The sequence below is a fragment of the Talpa occidentalis genome, unplaced genomic scaffold, assembly GCF_014898055.3.
Source record: "Talpa occidentalis isolate TD23 unplaced genomic scaffold, MPIMG_talOcc4v2.1 talOcc4.14, whole genome shotgun sequence".
In the NCBI taxonomy this organism is placed as follows: domain Eukaryota; kingdom Metazoa; phylum Chordata; class Mammalia; order Eulipotyphla; family Talpidae; genus Talpa; species Talpa occidentalis.
In genome coordinates, this window is record NW_023601433.1 from 72,258,562 (window position 1) to 72,280,779 (window position 22,218).

At 48.4% G+C, this 22,218-nt stretch overlaps 1 protein-coding gene across 1 annotated transcript in view; it reads left to right on the top strand.

Annotated features, from left to right (window-relative positions):
• The window catches only part of MYO18B (myosin XVIIIB), a gene marked incomplete at its 5' end in the record, with an annotated part of 234,879 nt that overhangs the window by 196,693 nt on the left and 15,968 nt on the right, over positions 1-22,218 (top strand). The window contains 3 exon segments of the mRNA XM_054694681.1: positions 11,334-11,464; positions 19,081-19,125; positions 20,304-20,441. Coding sequence (XP_054550656.1) covers positions 11,334-11,464; positions 19,081-19,125; positions 20,304-20,441 — 314 coding nt within the window.

Genomic DNA, 22,218 nt, shown 5'->3' on the forward strand with positions numbered 1-22,218 from the left:
GGAACAAGTATGACAAATAAAGATTTCAAATGTATTCAGCTCTTCACAGTGTACAAAGCGCTTGAACGTGACTTGAGGCTCGCTGTATTGATGATAGAGGGAATCGATATCTTTTGTAGAGTTGAGGGCATAGACTCTAGAATGTATTCATTGGAACCAGAGGGGTTGGGGCACATGGGGGGCCAATTCCTCATCTTGAGCCTGGTGAGTGACTCAGTTCCACCCCTGTGCCACCTCCTCCTGGCTGTGACTGTCTGGCGTCCGTGCTGGCATTTGGTCTTCTTAGTCACTGCCGGCCTGGATAACTCTATTCAAGGGGTGATGTTCCAATTCCATATTTGCAGTCAGCATCTGCAACCCTCAGCCCCGTCTCTCCTGCGGTGCCCTGGACACATATGGAGGATGCCAACATGGTGAAGCTAACTCACCTGGGGTTAGGGGTCGTGTTAACAGTAATGACTTTTTCTAACTCTCGAGCATGCAGTAAGGGAGCGGAATAAAGTGTGAGCATGTTTGGAGAGGGGGATTTGGGGAACCATGTCTGGGGGAGCATGCTTGGGGCATTAAAATAGTGTGGCCATTGGAGCTCAACTTGCGTGCACCAGACACACAAACTAGGAGTGTGAGAGAGCTGGAGAAAAGGGGTTAGGATGAGGCAGCATCAAAATAGAGTTTTAGAGACCCCCAAACTTGCCACGTAGCTCTGAGAACAGGAAAAGTCTAGTGTTCAGCGAGTACCTGCTATGTTTTGTGCAGTGTTTCAAACCCCTTCCACCCACAACTCCCCAACTAGCCCCACTGTCAGCAGCCCCGCTGTCATCCTTCCCACGTTACAGATGAGGGAGGAGGGTCGGGTGGGTGGGCGACGAGACTTGCCGGGGTCACGCTGTAAGTGGTGGAGCTGGGCTGCAAGCCCATGTCTGTGTGTGCTGAAGCCCAGCTGAGGCCTGAGTCATGGATTTAGAGCTGGCAGAATTTAAAGCTAATGTGGTTATGTGGTGACTTCTAAGTTCCAGGTACTCCCTCCACCAGGCATTTGGGATAGCTGGCTGATCTGGTACGGCGTTACTCATGAGAGGATCTCAATATAGCAGGAAAGAGACTTGGAAAACAACTACAGTTTGATGGGATATGAGCTTACTCCAGTGGCTTGTACAAATGCTAGCGGCACAGAGAAGGAAGGAGCTGATTCTACCCAGGGCAGCAGAGAGGCATCATGCAAAAGTTACCTGTGGAGTGGGTCTTGAAAGATGAGTAGGAGTTGTCAGAGCAGGGAAGAGCATTTCAAGTGGAGGAATGGTAGCAGCCAAGGCACAGAGACATGAAAGAACATGGCATGGCTGGGAGCCGGTAAAGAGTAGAAATCACTGTGGTGTGGGGTGCAGAGTGTGGGCAGTGGAAGCAGAAGACACTGGGAGGCACTGGGAGAGCAACTGTGAAGGGCTCGATAAGCCAAAACACACCAATTGAAAATGTGTGAAGTGAGGAGGCACAGAAGCATATTAAACAGGGGAGGACATGATCAGAATGAAGAGATTCTCCCTTGGATACTTCGTGGAGCATGGCTAGAGGGGGGCCTGGATCCGTGAAAGGAAGACCCATCCACGGCTACAAGCACCTTTGGGAGATGATGATGGAGACTGAAACTATGATGAGGGACTAGGACTAGAAAGCAGGAGAACCTTGCAAGTGATTAGCCCATTGTATTGATAAGATGTTTGAGGGCCCGAGAAGGGACATCACAATTTGTTCTCACACGAACTTCCTTAGAACCCGTAGCCACTTGAGAAGTTTCAAAGTCCAGTTTCCCTTCTTCTGCAATCACATGGGCTAATGGGCTGAGAAGAAATATGAGCTTCATTTCCATTTAAATTGAAATAAGACATGTCAAAGGTGGCTTGATAATTACCGCCTGGAACAATGGCCCTCTGATGCAGGAAGTGTAGTGCCGGTATATGTGGTACAGATAATTTTTGCATTTGAGACTTAATTATGTTGATGTAATTATTCCTCTGTCAGGAAAATTGGGTGGCACAGATATGTCATATTTGCATTTGAGCAGAAAAATGAAATGCCTTTCTTCTTTTTCTTTCAGGAAGCAAATCGGGTAGGTGGCTGGGAAGTCAGGAGGGGGTGTCTGGAGTTCACCCTAGGCACAGGTGTCTGTCTCCAGGTGGGGGTTCCGTGAAGCCCCTTTGGGGTATCAACTTTGAGAGGGTTGACTTCGTAACAGTCCTTCTTTGCCCCTTTCTGAGGATGCTGCATCTGAACACACAGGGTAGGGGAGGCTGTAGGGCTGGGAAGGCAATGAGCTCTGAATAGCTAGATATGTAAGGAACTTTAGGGAGTTAAAGGGATTATTTGCAAGCCTTAGGATTCAAAGAAGCATGCTGGTGCCTCTGAATCCTATCCCCTGTCCTATCTGTCTCCATCCCGTTAGCCTTTGACCCTCAGCCTCATTTTTCTTCCATGGACAAGGGTCTCATGCCTGCCCAAAGAATCTGCCCTTCACCACTCCTTCACCATCAGGGGAAGCTTGAGATCCCAAGAATCAAGTCCTAAGCCCCATCATGACCCCATTATTGCTCAAGGAGTCAGTGTTTAGGCAAAAATGGCTTCTCTGCTGAGTGTGAAATGGAGAGTAGAGAGAGGAGCGTGCTTGCTAGCTGAGAGAGGTCCTGGGTCAGAAAGGCCCAGGTTCTAGCTCTGCCTCAGCCACCCAGTGGTCCAGTGACCTTGGCCATGAGCCTTGGCTTTGGCCCCTGGTATATGGTGTGCGTATCCAAGGCTGTTTATGTGATGTGTGAGTGCACACAGCAAATACATACATCTTAGACTTTCTGCAGGCAAGATCCTTACCATCTAGACTTTAAACAGCCCGAGTTGCCTAAATTTAAGTTCCCAGAAGGCTGTAAAGTTCTTCAGGCAATAGTTGGGGGCTTTTAAAAACCATTAACTTGAAAAATAAGAAGGGAAAAGAAAGACAACAAGCAGGTGTCTGGAGTCTCACACTCTTCTGCCTTGAAATACTGGGGCTCTGTTGAGATCATGAAGAATCCCAGCAGGACAAGCTTGGGGGCTACAGAGCAGGGGCAGTGCTAGAATGGGAGGAATTTCAGGGTGGCCAAGGTTTTTCTTTGTGGGTGGGGGAGTCAGTTGGTTTGAGAGCTTTATATACACAAATATGAAAATTTTCAGTGTTGTGTATAGCAGCTTCCCCCGCCACCACCCCGCCCAAGGAGTTCACACCCTGTTGTCACCATCTCCTGTATTTTATCAGAGTTGTTTGAGTGACCAGTAGATTCTGTATAGATGAGGATATGCCACTTCTGGAGCTCAGTTAAAAAGGGCACTTGGCCTTCACTTTGGGATCCCTTGCTCTGGGTCAGCCGATCGCCACATCAAGAGGACACTTGAGGAGACTGTGAGGCCCTTGGTGGCAGGGGCCTCTGCCATGTGAGTGAACCTCCTGGAAGGGACCCTTGGGTGTCAGTCAAGCCTTGGGGCAGCCTTAGCTGTGACCCACCCCTGGACCTCATGACAGAGCCTGTATGTGTTTCCTATTGTTACAACAACTTGCTACAAAAGCAGTAGCTTAAAATAACAGTTTATCCTCTAATATTTAGATAAATTATGTAGTCAGAGTTTCAGGTGAGTCTGCAGGGGTTGAAATCAAGGCATAAGCAGGGCTGGATCCTTCTGGAAGCTCCAGGGCACTATCCACTGCGCCTCTTGTCGCTTCCTGTGGAGGTCAGAGGTTTTGGCTCTGACTCCATCATCCCATAGCTGCTTTCCCCCTTCCCCTCCTTCACTCTCTTATCAGGGCTCTTAGGATTACATTTAGCACCTGCCCAGATAATCCAGGATCATCTCCCCATCTCAAGATCCTCGATTTCATCACACTTGCAAAATCCTTCTTACCTTAGGTTAACATACTCACATCTGTTGGGATTAGGGTGTGGACACCTTTGGGAGCTGTTAGTCATGATCCCAGAGACTCTGAGCCAGAACCACCCAGAATAAGCCAATCCTCAACCTCTGACCCACAGAAAACCATAAGAGATGGCCAATAATATTTGATATTTCAAAATTGTTGAAGAATGTGTTATGTAGCCATAACTAACAGAGTCAAGAGATTTGTAATCCAGATTTTGATCCCATGACACTTGAAGTTCATAATTTTGGAGATCTTATGCATCTCTGAAATACACATCTAGAAAACTATATAAATCTTCTAAGTGTTCTGTAAACTTTTACAAACTGAAAATACTCTTGTCTTTCTTTAATGATGGAAACTGTATTTGGCCTGGATGCTTTTGTGCTCTGTACCAGTACTTCTCCTGTTTTCTTTCAGAGTCATTCCTGCCTCTGCTCTGCTCTGCTCTAGAATCGTAGGAAGCTGCATTTCCAAGCATGCCTTCTGGTGGGTGCAGCCCATAAAGGACAGGGATGACAACTGAGAGGCAGGAGGAAAGAAGCCAGGGGGAATCTCTCTTGCACTGCCTGGGGAGGGTATCCCTGGCAGCAACTGAGCCCCTCTAATTCCAAATCCCAGTAGGAACTCCCCCTCCATGAAGCAGCCTTCCACCGGGCCACCCTGCTGAGGGTTCTCCTCCCACTGGATGGCCCAGCTTCTTGACCTCTCCTTCCAACCCTCGTTGGCAGTGCCTTCTTACTGTTGCTAATCTTTCCTGGCTTCTCACATTTCCCATCACCCAGACAACCATTTCCCTGTATTAAATTCTTTTGGTTGAATGATCTAGAGCAGTTTCTATTTTCCTGACTGATACATGCTCCTTTGAAGCATTATATCATATCCTCCGGCTTTGGCAAAATAGCATTAAGTTTTTAGGCTTCAGTTTCTGGGGGAAAAAAAAAAAAAGGAGGCTGCCAATACCTGCAGGCTTCATATTTTTGGAGTCTTTACTTAGAAGGAAATGGGAACATTTGTTCTGTATCAAGTATGTGCCATTGTACTAGTTATACCAGATATATGTAGTTTTGCATTCATTTGTTTCTTGTAACCCCCTTTGGTTGGTAAATAATTGTATCATCTTAACAGATGAGAAAAGTAAGAAAAGGACCAATCACTCCTCAAAATTTACATTCATCTGCTTCTAAAGTTAGTGTTTCTCTGGCTATTTCCACGTTGTTAGTACTTTGCATCTTCCCTCCTTGTCAGGCCCCCCACCCCTGAAAAAAAGGCAGCCAACTAATATAAGTGTCTTCCTGGAGGATTCAAAAGGCATTTTTAGGAGGGTTGAAAGTACTTATTTATTTATTTTTTGTGTAGAAGAACTGGGGTACAGGCCAGAGATGTCGGGGGTGAGGGGATTCACCAGAGACAGAGTAGGGAGAAGAACAGGTGGATCTACTGAAATACACTGCTGAGGGGAGCAGTGGGTGAGACAGGAGAGGTCTGCTGTGCCATGTGGGGGTTAGCTCCCTGCTGGGGATTGAACTCAGGCCATAATGGTGATAGCACTGAGACTTAAGCCCTAGGCCACCATGGAGGCTCAGGGTTGAAAGCATTTAAAGCATGGCAAAGTTGGGAGTCCTGGTTGATGCTGAAAGATAGAGCAAAAGGCAATGCAGGGATGAAGCCCTTAGCTCTGTGGTTCAGAAAGGGGACTCTGGCCACAGATTGCCTGGGTCTGTGTGGTGATCAATTGGACATGCCTGCCACTGGTCAAGAAAAGAGTGGGAGACATTGCCAATTATTTCTTAACCCTTTGGAAAAAGGTAGATCTGAGCTTGAATCTGTGTCACTTTCTAGCTGTGTTACTTTGGAATGAGTCTCTCTGTGTCTGTTACCATATCATAAAAATAAAATAATTTTGGGGATGATTATGAAGAAAATGATAGTGATAACCACCTTCTCCTCGGGCCTTATTTCTACTGGAGGATGGGCTCCCTTTTCTTGTCTTAAGAGAATTTGATGCATACTTCCTGATTTTCCAATGGGCACTCCAACTCTTCCCTTTCCCAAAATGAGACTGAACACTTCCTTCCAAGATGGCCTTGGGAAACTTGCCAGGATGCAATTCACAGGGCTTTTATCATCCCCTGCAACCTCATTTTTCCCAAGAAAGTGGATGATTGGAATGGAACAGTCACATCTCCTCATGATCTTTCTTTCTGGGGAGCCTCCTCTACCTCTGGAGACACAGGCATCCTTGGAGCCAGGGGATGCAAAGGGTGGGGAAGGAGCTATGGGCTGGGATCAGGAGCCCTGGGCCCAACTCTCAAGTCATCATGTCTTGGTTGCACATTTCTTGGTAAGTGGCTCAACCTCTCTGAGGCTCAACTTGCTTATCATAAAATGAGAACGAAGAGGCTGCAAGGCATCAAGCTGGTCAATCAGGGGACCGACTCTTTCTTGTGATGTCAAAGAAGAATAAGCTTGTATATTTTTAATTTTCCAATAATAAAAGTAATTCGTACTCTTTGCAGAAAATCTTAAAAAATATACCCAGGAAAATTTAAAAATCACCTGCTATTTCAACACACAGAAATAATAACTCTGCTACTGCTTTTTAATATTCTTCAGTTAATGTATTTATATAATACATTATATAAATTGGACTCTGAGGGTGTTTATAAATGTGAGGTAAGGCATTTCAAACATTTAGCAGAGTGCCTGTCCATGTAGGAGATTTATTACTTATTAATCAATTCAACAAGTATGTGCTTTGCGTCAAATTAGGAATATTTGTATGTATGTATCTATATATACACATATGCACATACATTTGTATATGTACATGTCAATAAAATAGCATGTATGTATATACAATTTTTTTGAGCACCAGGATCTGTAACATGAAGTTCCTATTCATGTTTACTGCATCGAAGAAAATAATAAGATGAATTTTCATCAGGTCTTTTTTTTTGAGGTGGGGGAATGTTTCCAAATAGTCTGATCTATAATGTAAACTATGTGAAATTAACTTTTGGAGGTCTTGGGGGGCACTTTGAAAGGTTAGAGAGGCAACCTCCGGAGTCCAGAGATTGATGTAGGCTTGTCCTGTGCATCTGCATATGGGAGAGGATCCTCTGAAGATTAAGATGCCCTGGGCAGAGAAAACAAACAACAGTTTTAAATATTAGCCTCTAATTAAACATCAGAAGAGATGATTTTAATTGTATCCCCTAATTATCATGTGAACTGTTTCCCACTCTGCCAACACTAGTTTTCATGCTCTAGGGGGGAGTAGCTTGGGAGTTTAACAAGGGTTAATGATTCTCTTAAGGGATGCTGGGGAGGCCAGCAAGCATGCATGCTACATGTCTATTTATCTCTATGTGAATGGTGTGTATGCTTTCACGAATGTTCCCTCCTTCATTAATCACTTCTGATCATGTAATAACACCGTTTGCTTAACCCCAATGCGTTATCTTGCGTGCCTGCTGTGTTTCAGACAGACACCAGCAATACAGAGAGAAGGTAGCTGCAAGCATGTAAGCTCTGTGGAAGTTGGGACATCATCTATCGCTATCATTTGTACCTAGGTCAGTGTTGGCGCATAGTAGGTGCTCACTAAATGTTTATTGAAAAAATGACCGATGAGTATATATAATGAATATGTGCTGTATATCAGTATATCTTGCATGGCTAATACAATGCATGCACCACTACATTGTAGCTACATTTATTGTTGGTGTATGATATATTTATTAGTGGGTTTTTGCTGCATGCTTCTTGCGATCTAAATAGGTCTACTTCCTGACATTCTGCCCAGCTTCTCCATGCTCCAAATCTCCAGAGAGAGAGCATCAGAGAAGACTAAGCTCAGACCTGTATTGCACAGCCTCCTTAGCTTGTCATGGTCTTGACCTCATTGTGGCCCACTTCTTGGTCCTTGGAGGGTGGGAGAAGGCATGACGCCCTGTCCTGAGATGAGTGTGAAGTGTCCCCCTCATACTCCTTGTCCCGTGTATGCCCCTCTGGGGTGTGCCCTTTCGTGTCTCTTGAGTGGTCTCTGGCTGGAACCTTGTTTTGTCTGCCCCAGGGAGACTGTTTGGGGCACCGCATCCATTTTGCCTAATGACTTGGTCTCTGTAATCAGCAGGCTCGATTTGGTTTTCAAGTAGAAGCAGGAAAGGTTTGCTGATTGCTGATTACACAAGACTCTACATTTTCTAAATTGTCTCCTTGGGGTGTTCCCATGGAGCCTGATATGACTCCCCTGGCAGGTGGAGGATGGGGTGTGGAGAGCACAGGGCCATGGTGGAAGGCGGGAGGAGGTAGCAGTCCCCCTGACCCTGTCCTGGGCCCACGTACCCTCTGCCCTTCATGATTTCTTGCTCTCAACAATCCTCGCTCTGTTTAGCCAACTCATGACTCTGCTGCTCTTGATTTTCAGCCAGGTCTTTCCCCTTAAGGATAGTGAAAAGGTTTTGGACCAGGGCTCTGCATCCCATCTCCTTATTCTCTTTGTGGACTTGACTGACCTCCCCAGTGACATGGGGACAACTGCCCAATGCTCCTTATCTCCTTTGAGAATTAAATGATTACAGTGCAACCATTGCTCAAGCCTTTTCTTTCTGCCAAGCTCTTGTAGTCCTCATGACAACCCTGTGCAGGGAGGCCACTAATGCACTTATTTTACCCAGAGCAGTTGTGTAACTTGCTAAAGATCACACAGCCAGTGAGTGGCAGGGCTGGGATTTGAACCTGGGCATCCAAACTCCAGAGTTTTCATATTATGGGTTTGACTATCTTGGGTTCCCATTTTGTCTGTCCACCCGCTTAGCCCCAGCCACTCATCCTTGAGACACAGTGCCCACCCTGTCCTGTCCTCTTGCCTACCAACAGGCTTCCTCAGGTTGATTTTAGGCCTTAGTTCCCTCTGCACAGCATGGTCACAGGCAAACTTTCCTGGCATGTGCTCAATGTTCTGTGGGGACGTCTGTGTTCCTCCAGGCCACGCAGCATGTGGCCTAGAGATCTCTCGCCAGAGAAACTGAGCCCAGGGTCTCCAGTTCAGCTTTGTGGTCTCTCCACTGTGGGACCTCAGTCAGGTCATTTTCTCCTCTGGGCTTCCCCACATGCCTAAAATGGCTCTGAGAAAGTCTCTCCCTGTCTTCCAAAGACATAGTGCCTTGTCCTGAGAGAGAAGGTGGTCGACTCCCAGAGGCTCTGTTGGTCTGGTCATAGGAAGGAGCTGGGCTTAGGCAGATGCTCCCATAAGCTGCTGGGATTTTATACCCAGCCATTTTGGGGGTATCTGTATGAGCTGCTCTGCTGGCAGCCTGGGGCAGCACCCACCTTGGCATCCCACAGTTGTTTATCTGTCATTTCCTGACAGTCCTCGGCTTCCCACTCAGGCCCCGCCTGAGGCCTCCGCTTACCTTGTCAGCCCCAGGATGGGATTTCACTGCTGGAGGCTTCAGTCAGCTCCACGGTACCACTGGCCCCTCGCACACCACCCTGACTCTCTCCAGCTCCACCCGGCCCTGCTTGCAGCTCTCTCTTTCTCAAATTAGAAAAGACTCAAAATCAGTTGACAGGCAGAGACTTACCTGGTGTAGATGGACACACTGCTCTACCCAGGAGGACTAGGCATGTCCCTGTAGCAGGCAGCAGTCCTGGTCCACACTGACCTCCTCTGGGTGTGCACATAGAGCCCCAGAATCACTGCACTGGGAGCAGGATGGACCAGGGTTCAAATCCAGGCTCTGCTCCTTACTGCTCTGAGTGACTTTTCTGGCCCCTTTCCTCATCAGCCAACTAAAGGTGATGTCAGAGAGGGACCACGGGCTGTTCCAGGCCACACAGCTAGTGAGTAAAATGGGGAGCTAGGAGCTGCACTTAGATCTGATCTAAATCCTTATATTTTCACCCCTCTACACTCTCATTAGTTGATGTATGTATGTGCATGTTCCTTAAAACAGTTAAAAATAAAATTTACATCATTCAAACAACTTAAAAGAAAAGCCCAGAAACCCTCCAGCCCCACCCGTAAGTATTCTCAACTCGCCAAGGATTTTTCCAAGTGTACGTGTGGTGTTCGCATGCAGATGCGGGCATGGTGTTTCTCGGTTCTATTCCATTTGCTTAATATTATTTCACAGAAGCATTCCACGCTGCCCTAATCCTTATTTCTGATGTTAATGTCTGCCTAATGGCATCCCAGTGACACACTGTGATTTCCCTACATTCCCAGTCGTTGGGTGATGAGGCGGCTTTCAGCTTCTCTGTGTCATTAATAGCGCCGTTCCAAGCATCCTCAGGACACAGCCTTGTTCTGCCTTTTGATTTATTCCTGGTAGGATCAATTCCCAGCAGGCGGGATTCCAGGTTTAACCCAGGGTTTCCAGAAAGGGCACTATTGACCTTTGGGCAGGGTAATTCTCATCCTGCTCATTGTGGGTTGCTGTGCAGCACCCCTGGCCTCTACCCATGAGATACCTGTGATACCCTCAAGTTGTGACAATAAAAAATGACTCTCCACATCTCCCAGTGTCCCGGGGGACACCTAGCCTCTGTTGACAGTCACTGCATTAAAGGGTGGATGTGAAATATCTTGCAAATGGAAGTCAGAGACTTTCTAGCATCTGGACAAAATCCGATTAGGGCAATATCAGAGAGTCAGGGGGCGTGCACTGAGAGGAAAGTCGGATGTGCCAAAGCGAGCTCTAGCATTACCATTAAACTTGCATGTCCCCAGGTTGCTCATCTGTGAAATGGGAGCAATAACAGTGACCGATCTGTCAGGCTTGAGAGGAATGCGCTGCTGAGTGGAAACACCCCCTCAGCACCAGACACAGAAAGTGCTGCGCAAAGCCAGCAGTGGTTTCCTGCTGGAAGCCCCACCCATTGCTATCTTTGCCTTTGCCACCTTTAAGGATGGAAAGTGGGGGAGTAGTTGTAGGAGCTGAAAGGAAGCCATTCTGTTCTCCTTCCCCCCACCTCCTGCTCCAGATCCACCCCTGGGGCAGAGGCTCAGCTTCCAGAACCACCTGTGTGAGTGTCTGGGAAGCATTGACCCATTACCCACGGAGTACTAGGGGTGCACTTTGCACTGGCAGCCTGGCAGTGCAGTTAGCAAGGCTGTAGGTTTGGACTTTCTGGGTTCAGCATCCCTGGTGTGGGTGAGTGAGCTCTGGTGTGGCTATGCCCCGGAGCCCCCAAGTACCCATTTCCTTTATAAACTTCAAAGCATCTCTGTGAGGCCCCAGTAACCCAGCCACAGAGCTCACCTCTCCTGGGTACCCATGCTGTCACAGGGGCTTGATGAAACCAGGCTCAGCCTGGGAGTGTCTCCCCTAGAGCTCTTGCGGTGGGGGTTCATGCCCGACGCCAACATGTGCTGTGTCTCCGTCTCCAGGAGAAGTACGTGGAAGAGCTTGCAGCGGTGAGACAGACCCTCCAGACAGACCTGGAGACGTCCATCCGGCGCATTGCTGACCTGCAGGCAGCCTTGGAAGAGGTGGCGTCCAGCGACAGTGACACAGAGAGGTAGGGAGGGGCTGGGTGCCGCAAGGGAGTGCTGTACCCTGGGGAGACTGTTGTGGTCTTTTGTGGTCAGAGCTCCTACTCTTGGGTCAGGGAAATCTGGGAGTTTCATCTTTTGGGGGCTGGGGGGAAAACGGGCTGGCTTGAGGGAGAGAGACAGGATGCTTCCCTACTGGGGCTAATGTCTCCTTGTTACCCCCAAATTGCTGCCTTTGGGGAATCAGTCTGGGGGAGCAGCTTCAAAGTGGACCCCAGTGTGTGGTCTTGGGCAGGTTATATGTCCTGCATGGGCCTGACCCGCATCTGTAGAGGGGCCTGATGATGTCGGAAAACCCACATGAAACTGTCAGGTTTTGACCATTTTCACCCTACGGACGGGATGCTTGTTATCATCAACCCACCGCCTACCTCGGAGGGGTGCGAGAGAGAGTCTAGTAGGTTATTCGGTGACTGAAAACGGGGCCTGGGACATAGAAGTCCTGTGAGAACAGAAGCTGTGTAGGCACGGAACAGTGAGCATCCTTACAGAAGCAACGACTGACGCTAGGACGAAGAGGTGATCCTGGTGATTGGCGAGAGCACATAACCTCAATATTAGGGCTTCTTTCCTTCCTCAGAAGACAAGCCACTGCCCACTACCTCCGCTCCTCTGCCTAGGCCGTGGGCAGCCTCCCAACCGGAGGAGTTTGAGGTGCCCTGACTGCGCACGCCAACCCAGATTGTCCACCCTGCAGATGGGCTCTAGTGTCTGGCCCCCAGGGCCGCCCTCCAGCCTCGGCATGTTACTTCTGTGGAAGTCACCACCGCCTGTCTTGCTGCAGCCTCTTTACCCCCACCCCTGCCTGTACAGCCTGGCCTGGGCATCTGGGAGAGACATTTTCTTCCCATAGCTTTGGACAGGATCAGGCTGCTGTAAGCTGACACTCGGGGGGGGGGGGGGTCTCTCCCACTGCCAGCAAGCCACCCTCCACACGGCAGTCTTCGCCTCTGTGGGGAGTGGTTCACGCTATAGTCAGAAAAATCAAGTATCAGACCCCGGAGTGCAGCGTTCTCCTCTCTGGAGGATCCTGCTTTGCACGTGGAGTCAGAATGCACAGGCGCTGCATTTCCTGCACAGAACTATGCCCTGCAGACCCCTCTTGCTAAGGTGAAAGCAGGGAATGGCTATGACCTGTGGGAGGTGTGGGTGTGAGAGGCCCAGTGAGGAAAGCGGACAGAGCTGCCATGTCTCTGTGGTCTAGCCAGAAGACCTGGTCCTCTATTAGAGCTGCCCACCCGAGTCAAGAGAAAAGCCTGGAAGGGAGCATAGCAACATTCTAAGGCCAAGGTGGGGGGGGGCGATTCATGTGACGAAAATTTTTGTTTCCTTCAAGTTTATTTATATTTTCTAAAATGTGTGCGGCAGTCACACATGCATCCTTAGCACTGTCCCCTCACTGAATTTTTGCTCGTGTGAGACCTGCACGGACTTCAGAGGTGGGCACAGGCTGTCCCGGGGGCTGCCCTGGGCTGGGCAGGGCTGCTAGGAGGCTCATCACCTCAGACTCTCCTGGGAAGATGTTCATGCGGGAGGGCACACGGGCCCTCCCGTCCGCCGCCCTCCTCCAGTTTGCTCCGTGTGGAGATAGAACTCCCTCTGTAATTGTGAGCCGCTCGTTGCTGGGCTGGCTTTTCTGTGGAGAGGAACACTAGAGTTTTGCATTCACCGCAATGGTAGTGAATGGCTGCTCATCTTAGTTATTTCACTGGACATCAGGCCAGTGTCTGCTTATGAAGGTTCCTTTCGGGCCTTGAGGGGACCCTGCGCTCACCCTCATCCTCATCGGAGTTTCCCTGACCTATCCCTCTCTGGGCAACAAGCCTCTCTGTTTAACCCCTTCCCCAGTTCTGATTTGGCTGTTCTGAGCTCCAGTCCCCTGGGTCTGCAAGCAGCTGAGCTGAACCCCAGTTTTTGCCTGCATCTTCACCGTCTTGGGGTCTTAGCTCTTCCTCCAGCTGGGATCCTGTATGGGCCTCTAACTTTCACACAGCACCTGCCCCACAGTTCCTAAAGGTGGGAGGGATCTTGCCTGCATTTCAGGGTAAAGTGTGGAATGTTTCTAGGACAACAGGTGTAAAGAAATGGTGTGCTGTCCCTGGAAAACCCCAAGCCACACATATGGGGTTATCGCAGTGAGCAGTGGGGGAGCCAGTGGGAGGTATGAGCTCTGCCTTTCAACAAGTCTGGTTTCTACTCAAGTCTGGTTTCTTCTCAAGAACCCAAAGGTTAATTTCTGTATGTCCCTGAAAAAAATTATTCAGCCTCACTGAGTCTCAGTCTCTTCATCTGTAAGATGGGTTAATATGAAGGAGTAAGTGAAAGTGTACGTCTCCCTGGCACCGTACCTTGTACACGGTGGGGCTCAACAGTCATCAGCTTCATTCATTCATTCATTCAATCCTTACCTGGCAGCAGTTCCATCCCAGAAACCATGCCAGGTGTTTGGGTTGTTCCACTTGCCTCTTGTTATTCCTTGTTCTTCATCCTATGAGGCTGCAGGCTATGATGACTTGCAGGGTAGGTAGACAAGGCCTCTGGGAGAGCTGAGATCTGGATGGGAAGAGAGAGGCAGCCGCCAGGGGCAGCTCTGCAGAAGAGCAAGTAAGTGCAGAGGAAGCTGCCTGGGGAGCGAGAGGGGCAGCGCGCCTGGTAAGGTCACGGGAGATGGCTCTCCTTTCTTCCTCCTCCACCATGGCCCTCCTCTTCCTCCTCCCGGCTCACCCACTTTTCTTCTGCTTTTGAGATGGCCCCAGAAGCCAGTCTCTGTGGCCTCCAGTTCCCTGGAGTGCCCCAGAACCTCAGGCAGGATCGACTTCCTAATTTGTGGGTCCACTGTGAAATGCAAATGTGAGACTTCAAGTTCAAATATTATTCAGAATTTCAAGACAGTGAACAGCAGAGCAGCAAACCCAGCACAGGGCCTCTGGGTATGGGTTACAAGCCCGTGAAGCCAGCCCTGACCCCACAGTGGCTCTTAGGAAGCCTGTCCTAATTCTCAGCAGATCTTGCTCAAAACTAGCTGTCTTGTAACTTGGATTTGAAATTTACAAGCAGCATAGACGTCACTAATAGCATCAGATGGGATGAGACTGGGGAAAAAATGCCCACAAAGAAATCTCAACATATTTCAAGGAATTAATATTGTAGCAACCATGTTCTGTGGGCACAGTGCAATGAAACTGGTTATCAACCATGCAAAGACATGCGCAGCTTGCTAGGTTGTTGGGTTTCTGTCCAGAGCAGCCCTGGCTCCTGCCCCCAGGCCAGCCTGCACTCCATTCTGGCAGCTCCACACTGCACCCTCCTCTAAATTGTCTCATCACTTGGGGTAAGAGGGGTAAGAGGTTTAGATTGGAGCCTGAGGGATTCTCCCTGCTTTGCTAGCATCGGGGCAGAGCTGCTGTGGCGAGCCTGGAGGGGCCCTCGGAGGATGCAGGCTCTTGTCTTCAAGGGGCTCTCTCTCCCATCTGGCCCTAAGCCACCCATATGCTGGGGGGGTGCGCTCTGGAGCCTCCCTGGACACGGATGAGGCCCAGCTCTTAGTGGTGGTGAAGAAGTGAGCTCAGCAGCCAGGAACTAGGTAGAGTAGCCACAGCCATCTGCACCGCCCGCCTCTGGGCGTCCCTTATGCAAGAAACTTATTCAAGCTGTTGACTCTGGGGTTAGTGCTCCCACGTACAAGGGTCACACACACGGGGGGTCAGCAGTAACTTGACCTGATGAAATAGGGCCCCAGAACCCAGTAACGTGCAAAGGAAACCGGGCACTGACTCTAGTTCTGCAGGTAAGATGGACAAGGCGGTACCTCAAACTCTAGGAAGAGTCTCCAGCTTTCTTCCCACTTCTGGACGCCTTCAAAGAGCTCTCTGTGCACCTCGTAGGAGTTTCTCAACTGCACGATCTCGGCATCGTGGAGCTGGAGGAGACTTTCTGTGTAGTCCTCTGCAAGGTATAAACGGGTGCGGCAGTGCCACAGCGCCAACGGCAGCTTGACGACGATGTGGGGTTTGCAAATCCACAGAACAGATTTGGTGGTGGGTGAACGTGGACTGGCAAAGTCCGTGCTAACCCATTGTAGGGTAAAGAAAATATCAGGCTTTTCTGCCCTTCCGCCATCAGGATAGATGATGGATCCTTGTCCTGAATGCATGCCTGATGGCGGGCACCTGGAATAGGGTGTGGGCATAGGTAGATGGGATTCACCTGGGCTAAGACTGTGCTTTTAAGGGCGGCGTCACAGGGACGCCAGCAGTAGAAGCAGAAGCCAAGAAGCAGCAGAATGAACTCCAGAGAGCTCAGATAGAGTGAAGACTTGCTGGGGGCTGGGAGGCCTGCCAGCCAGCACCCCTGCCATATGCCTGGTGAACCCCAATAAAAAACCTGCAAAACCACTGAGGACTACTGACTCCTTTACCCGGTCTGCATGGGATCAGAAAACCTGCACTGTGCCCGTTCCTGCTCTTTACACCCATTCATACTCTTCACGTTTCATTAGAACTGGTCTCATGTTGGGGGTGGACAAGCGGGGGGGCGGAAATTGGGCAGACGAGGGAGGGGGGGGAGTGGACAGACACGGGGAAGGGGCGACACACAGGAGTGAGCGAAGAGCTAACATGACTTGAATTACACCACTCGGGGGCAGTGGGCAAGAGGAGAGGCCCCCTGCACCTTACGTGGGTTGGCTCCCTGGGCCGGGTATCGAACTCAGGCCGTAGCAGCAGCGGTAGCACCACGGCACTGAGCCTTAACCCGCTAGGCCACTGGGGAGGCCCTTCTCACTCCCTGGATTTAAGGCTACTAGTACTTCTCCGGAGGGAGCATCAGCTTTAGGCAATGGTGCGCTGATGTAAGCGCTTAAACTCGGCGTCAGCAGGTGTAGCCCATGTCCTGAGAGGGCAGTGAGGGGTAAACCACGCGGTCTGGCATCTGCTCATTGGGAGCCTGCACTCAAGTGGGCCTCAAGTTTACAGTCAGTCGTGGCCCGCTAAGCGCTGCCAGCAGGTGCTAACGCGCACTGCGGCTCCCGCCTGGGGGTGCCGACTCGCGTGCGTAGCCAGGAACGGCCGGGCAGTCTGCCTTCCGTGGCAGGGCCCGGAGACGAGCGTGGACGCCTGTGAAGAGTATGAATGGGTTAGCACGGACTTTGCCAGTCCACGTTCACCCACCACCAAATCTGTTGTGTGGATTTGCAAACCCCACATCGCCGTCAAGCTGCCGTGGCGCTGTGGCGCTGCCGCACCCGTTTATACCTGTTTTCAGGTTCTTCTCCAAACTGAGCTCTCAATTAGGATTCAAACCCACCCAGGAGAGAGAGAGAGGGAAAGAGAGAGAGAGTGGTGCTTCAGCTGGAGGTGAGGTTCTTTGAGAGACTTGTTCAAATTATGAAAAGTCACATTTGCCCATGTTGGGAATTAGATCTGAGTGTAGCAGGCCTTCCAGGCTGGAAACATGGCTACGTGCTCAGAAAGCCAGGTGGTCTGCGCAGCTACATTTAAACCCGTGCCGTCCTGCACAGGCCTGCCTTGTGTCTTCAACTGTGGCGTCAACCTTCACAGATTAATGGAGAAGCGCTTTAAGCTGCTCCCCTGGGCCTGGAGCATGCTCATTACTCAAGGAGGGAGGGAGGTGTCAGCTGACAGGCAGCCCCGTCTATTTCTGGCTCAGGGTCTGTGGCTCTTCTCTCGCCTGGGCACAGGCTTTGGAGGGGAGAGGCCAATGGATGGCCTCTGACTCTTGGGTCAACTGAGAGTGTAGCCATTCCAGCTGGCCCAATCTGAGATGAATGTTCTAGAAAGGACTCATCTAGTGCTGTGTAAGTTGTACATTTTCCATACCTCCTTTTAACTTGGCTAAAATTAGCTACATTCAGACACGTTAAAGATCTGCATTTGACCAAAGGCTGCAGCTGCCATTCAGGGCCAGTCTGATGGTTTGACTCATTAGTGGGCCCAGGCTGTGGCCAGACTAAGAAGCTTCCACTACATAAAAGAAAAGACTTTGAATCTGCCCGCATCCCCTTTCCTCCAGCCCTGGCACCTTCTCATTTTCCTTACCCCCTTGAGTAACCTGCGCGCCCCAGGCCTGGAGAAACAGCTTAAAGGATTTCTCCTTTATTCTGTGCAGGTTGATGCCTCATTAAAATATGATGCAGGGCCCTTGTGCAGGATAGCGCAGGTTTAAATGATGCCACATGGATTTCTAAGCACATTTCTAGCCTGGAAGGCCAGGGCAGCCAGCTGGTGGTGCTCTCGGAGAGCAGGGGCCTATACTACTTGATCATAGGAAATAATTGTAGTACCTGGCACTCTTTCCCAAGGGCTTGGTGCCAGGCTACATTGTCTTACATGCATTGTCCTCATCACTGCTCTCTGAGGTTTGAGGTTGATACCATTTGGTAATGGAGAAGAAACTGGGACTTAGAGAAGTGAAGGAACTGGACCCAAATCACGCAGTAAGTGATGGGAGTGTGATTTGACCCCATCAGCCATACTTCTAATGATCAAGCTCTCCTGGCCTGTCCAACACACCCCTGCCTCCCCTTTCCTTGTCAAGATGTTTATTCTCTACTGAGTAATTCACCTGTCATTCTGTTGAACTCGCATCTGTCACTGTGATGAGGGCGGCGGGGGGGTGCATCTCTGTGTTATTCCCAGGTAGTGTTTGCATTTAGACTGAAGTTGTGAAGTTGTCTGGCAAAAGTTCACCCTGAAGGAACACAGCAGAAGACATTTAATTAGTGACCTTGTTCATCAGCAATCCCCTGCCCACAAGTGCCTAGCACCATTTTTTTTGAAAAGCCATATGATCTAATATGAGGTGAAAGAGCAAACCACAGGTGCCTTCTGACTCTTCTCTCTCTACCTGGGGACTTCTGCTTTGACCATGTGTTAGGAGACCAGGTTCTAGTCTTGGCTGCCCAGCCAAGTAGACAGGTCATCTGCCCTTCATGGGCCCCTACTAGCCCACTCAACAGATTAAAATCATCGTCATCGTCATCTCCTTCCTCATATCATGCTCATCATCATCTTCATTGTCAGGGACAGGAGATACAGCAGGGAATAGGCAGGCATGCAGCGGCCTCACGGAGCCTACAGCCCACTCTTTTCTCCATATGGTAAAAGAGTCTGTGGTTTTATCATGCAGCACTGGGGACATATTGAACTATCTAACTTCTTTTAGACTGGGAGCAACCACATATTGGCGGTTGCCAGAGGTGAGTAGGGTGGGCGAAATGAGCAAAGGGGGTCAAAAGGTATAACCTCCAGGGATAAAAGAAATGTCATGAGATGTAATATGCAGCATTATATAATGTGCCTATTGTTATTAATACTGTAGTGTATATTTGAAAGTTGCTAAGAGAGTAGATCTTGAAAGTCCTCATCACAAGAAAAAAACCTTAGTGGCTATGTATACAGAAAGACATCAGCATTGTGGAGATTATTTTGCAATATATATGTATTATGTTGTATACCTGTAACTAATACGATGTTTTATGTCAATTATATGTCAAATGAAAAAAAGACTGTTCTTTACCAACCCCCAGCAACACAGAGTAACAGAGTTTTGTGCCTCCTTCTAGTGTCCAGACAGCAGTGAACTGTGGCGGCAGTGGCAGGAAAGAGATGTAAGTTAGCCCCCTAAACTGAATCAAGGCGGAGCCCCTCACTCTCTGCATCCAAATTCAGAGGAAACATCCATACCCACTTGGAGAGTTATCAGCAATGTCCATAAAAGTCCTAACTCCATGGTTATATCATCCAGCACTGGGCACATATTGAACTGTCTAAATTCTTTTAGACTGGGAGCCATCCCTGATTTGTCATGCAGCTGTCCTCAAGCACTTTCAGTGGTTCCCTGTTACCTAAGAATCAACTTTCAGACAGACATTTGAGCCGGATGCATTCTGACCCTTCTCTCTCTACCTGGGGACTTCTACTTTCCATACCATGAAGGCCCTGCCCTTCTATAGCCTCCATACCTGGGTATATGCCTTGGCTCCCACCTAAGATTCCTTTCTCCACTATCTGCATGGCCAAGCCCTAACCTTCAAACAAGATATACCTCAACTTCCTACTTGATGCCTTCCTTCATGTCTCCAAGAAATTAATCATGTTTTGCTCCTTATTTTCTTTACAACCTATCCACTGTCCCCATTATGGCCTTAATGATTTTCTCCTTTACTTTAATGGCTATTTATATAGATGTTTACTCTGCTAAGATGGCTATCTTAAGGACATGGTCAATGCAGAGTTCATGCTTTTAGCTCTTTCATATATATATATATATATATATATATATATATATATATATCATGTGTTATTTTTAGAATTGGGATATGAAAATAAAGCCCCTGTCCATAGAGACATCCCAGTTAAGTTGGACAAGGAGTTAAGACATGTTCAATGAACATATCATTTGGTGTTATATTCAGTGCCAAGTCTTACTTCAATATTGGAGATATCTCAACATCTGTATTTGAAGATACATGTTCCCAATGTGCAGTGGCTAGTAGCATGGACATTAGAATCAGGATTGAGATTTGCACCCCAACTTCATCTCTGTGTAAGTGGATGACCTTATCTAAGACCCAGGTTGACCTCTTCAAATCCTATAACTCTCATTTGGATAATGGGAATAACACTGGCCCCTACCTCTCAGAGATGGAGTTAGAGCACTAAATGAGGTTATGCATGTACCCCATATAGTGCAATGCCTGATTTACACTAAGGAGCAAATATCTAGTTATTGCTGTCACTGTGGTTGTCATTGTGGTGTTGACGGCATCCTACATTCTGGTTCTAGAGATAACATCTCCAGCCTCGGTTCCCAGCCAGAAAGCAGTCTGCAGTCCTGGTTGAGTTGCACTCTGTCCCTGGCCACAGACACTGTGAGGACGCCCTCTCGACAGTCAGACATCAGCAGCCATGTCCTTAGCCCCAGGTAAGCATGTGTCCTGTCTGCCTCTTGGTAACCAATAGCTTGAAAAGCTTTGAAGATTGCTGTTTGAGTCTTCCATTTCCTCTGTCCTATGCAAGGTCAAGTAGGCCAGTTTGAGACATGACCTGCCACCTCCTAGCTATGTGGCTATGGGTCGATCAGTTGCCCTCTCTGCACCCTCCATGTCTTCATGTGCAAAACAGGAAATAGAGTTGCATTTGCTGCTTCAAATGAGGAGGATGTATGCAGCCCTCCAAAAAGCATGGTTTTCTACATAATTGCAAATAACACAGGGTGAAAACTTTTAAATTGCCATGAATCTGTTATAGTTTCCTTCTGCCTAAGACAAATCCTGCTAGTTTTTCATGTATAGGTGGTTCTGGATTCAATTTTTCTTTATAAAAACATTCCCTGAATTTTTTTTAATAGGGACTAAGTATAAAGATAGGCTGGATAATTCCCACCTAGCTTTGTTTGAATGTCAGGGTTTCCTATTTTCCCTACCACAGAGGGTGGTAAACTCAGTAACAGCCTGAGACAACACCCTCACAATTCCATAGGACTGCAAGGAGGTAGCTCCAACAAATGGGTCTCAGGAATCAACAAATGGGTCTCTTAGTGTTTGACTTAAAATTTGCCTTTTAGTTCCAGTTCTGTCGGTTCATTTTATTTCTCTTTTCAAGGGCGGCCCTCTTGTAATTAGGAGCTAATGGCTATAAATCAGAAATTATGGATTAAGCAGATGCATAATTAAGATGAAATGCACACCGCTTCTGTGATAACAGAAGAAGCAGTGTGATAAAGTAGAAAGAATAATCACAGACTAATGGAGCAGACCCAGACAACCCCTTCCTGTCTCGAAACGTGTTTGCTCTGAAGCAGGGCGTTGTTTCTACAAAAAGAAGGGGGTAGAAGTTCACGTTAACCTTTCAGGCATATTCAGCAAATGGCAAATGTCTGGCACATGTCTGTAGATAATCTTAGGCGGAAATAATTGATGGAGAAAATATCAAAGGGAGGCTCCAAGAATGGGGTGCATCTGGGGAGTTAATTAAAGCAAGATTATCTGATTACTGCTCTTAATTAAAAAACAAAGCCCTATACATAGAAACATGCCCTCAGTGAACCCCAAATAATGAAGAATTTTTTCTCCTGATAACCAAACACCTTTGTGTCCCCGCTGGCAGCCAATGTAGAAGGCAGCAGAGGCAGAGCTGGAGGTGGTCAAGGTAGCACCTGAATGCCAATTAACATAATATCCAAGTTACATAATTACAATGATATTAGCTTAGCCCTTGAATGATACCCTAAGTTGTTTGACACCGATTTGGTGCAAGATGAGAGACTACAGTGGTTTCTTACACGGATTGAAGTCAGAACATCTGGATTTCACTATTATATTTGCTCTCTGAAGCTGTAGATTTGGATGCGTTGCTTAACTTCTCTATTCATGTTTCCCCCTAAATAGATCAGGGTTGGCATCAGGGTTAATGACATGATGCACACTTTCTTCTTTGCTCAGAGCACCTAGAAAGAAAATTAACTGTTTTATTAATGTTGGTATTTATTTGATGCCCAGAGGAATCCCAGGAAGTAGACATCATTACCCTGAGGTTAAGGAACAGAAATATGAGACCCAGAGATTAAGGAACAGTGATTCACACATAGTCTTATCTCCACTCCAGTAGCTGAGCATGATGCAGGTGAGTGCTCAGCACCCCCAGCCAGCCTTCTCCAGAGCCTCTTCTCCCTTCCCTTGCCTTTACCCCTACCACATCGA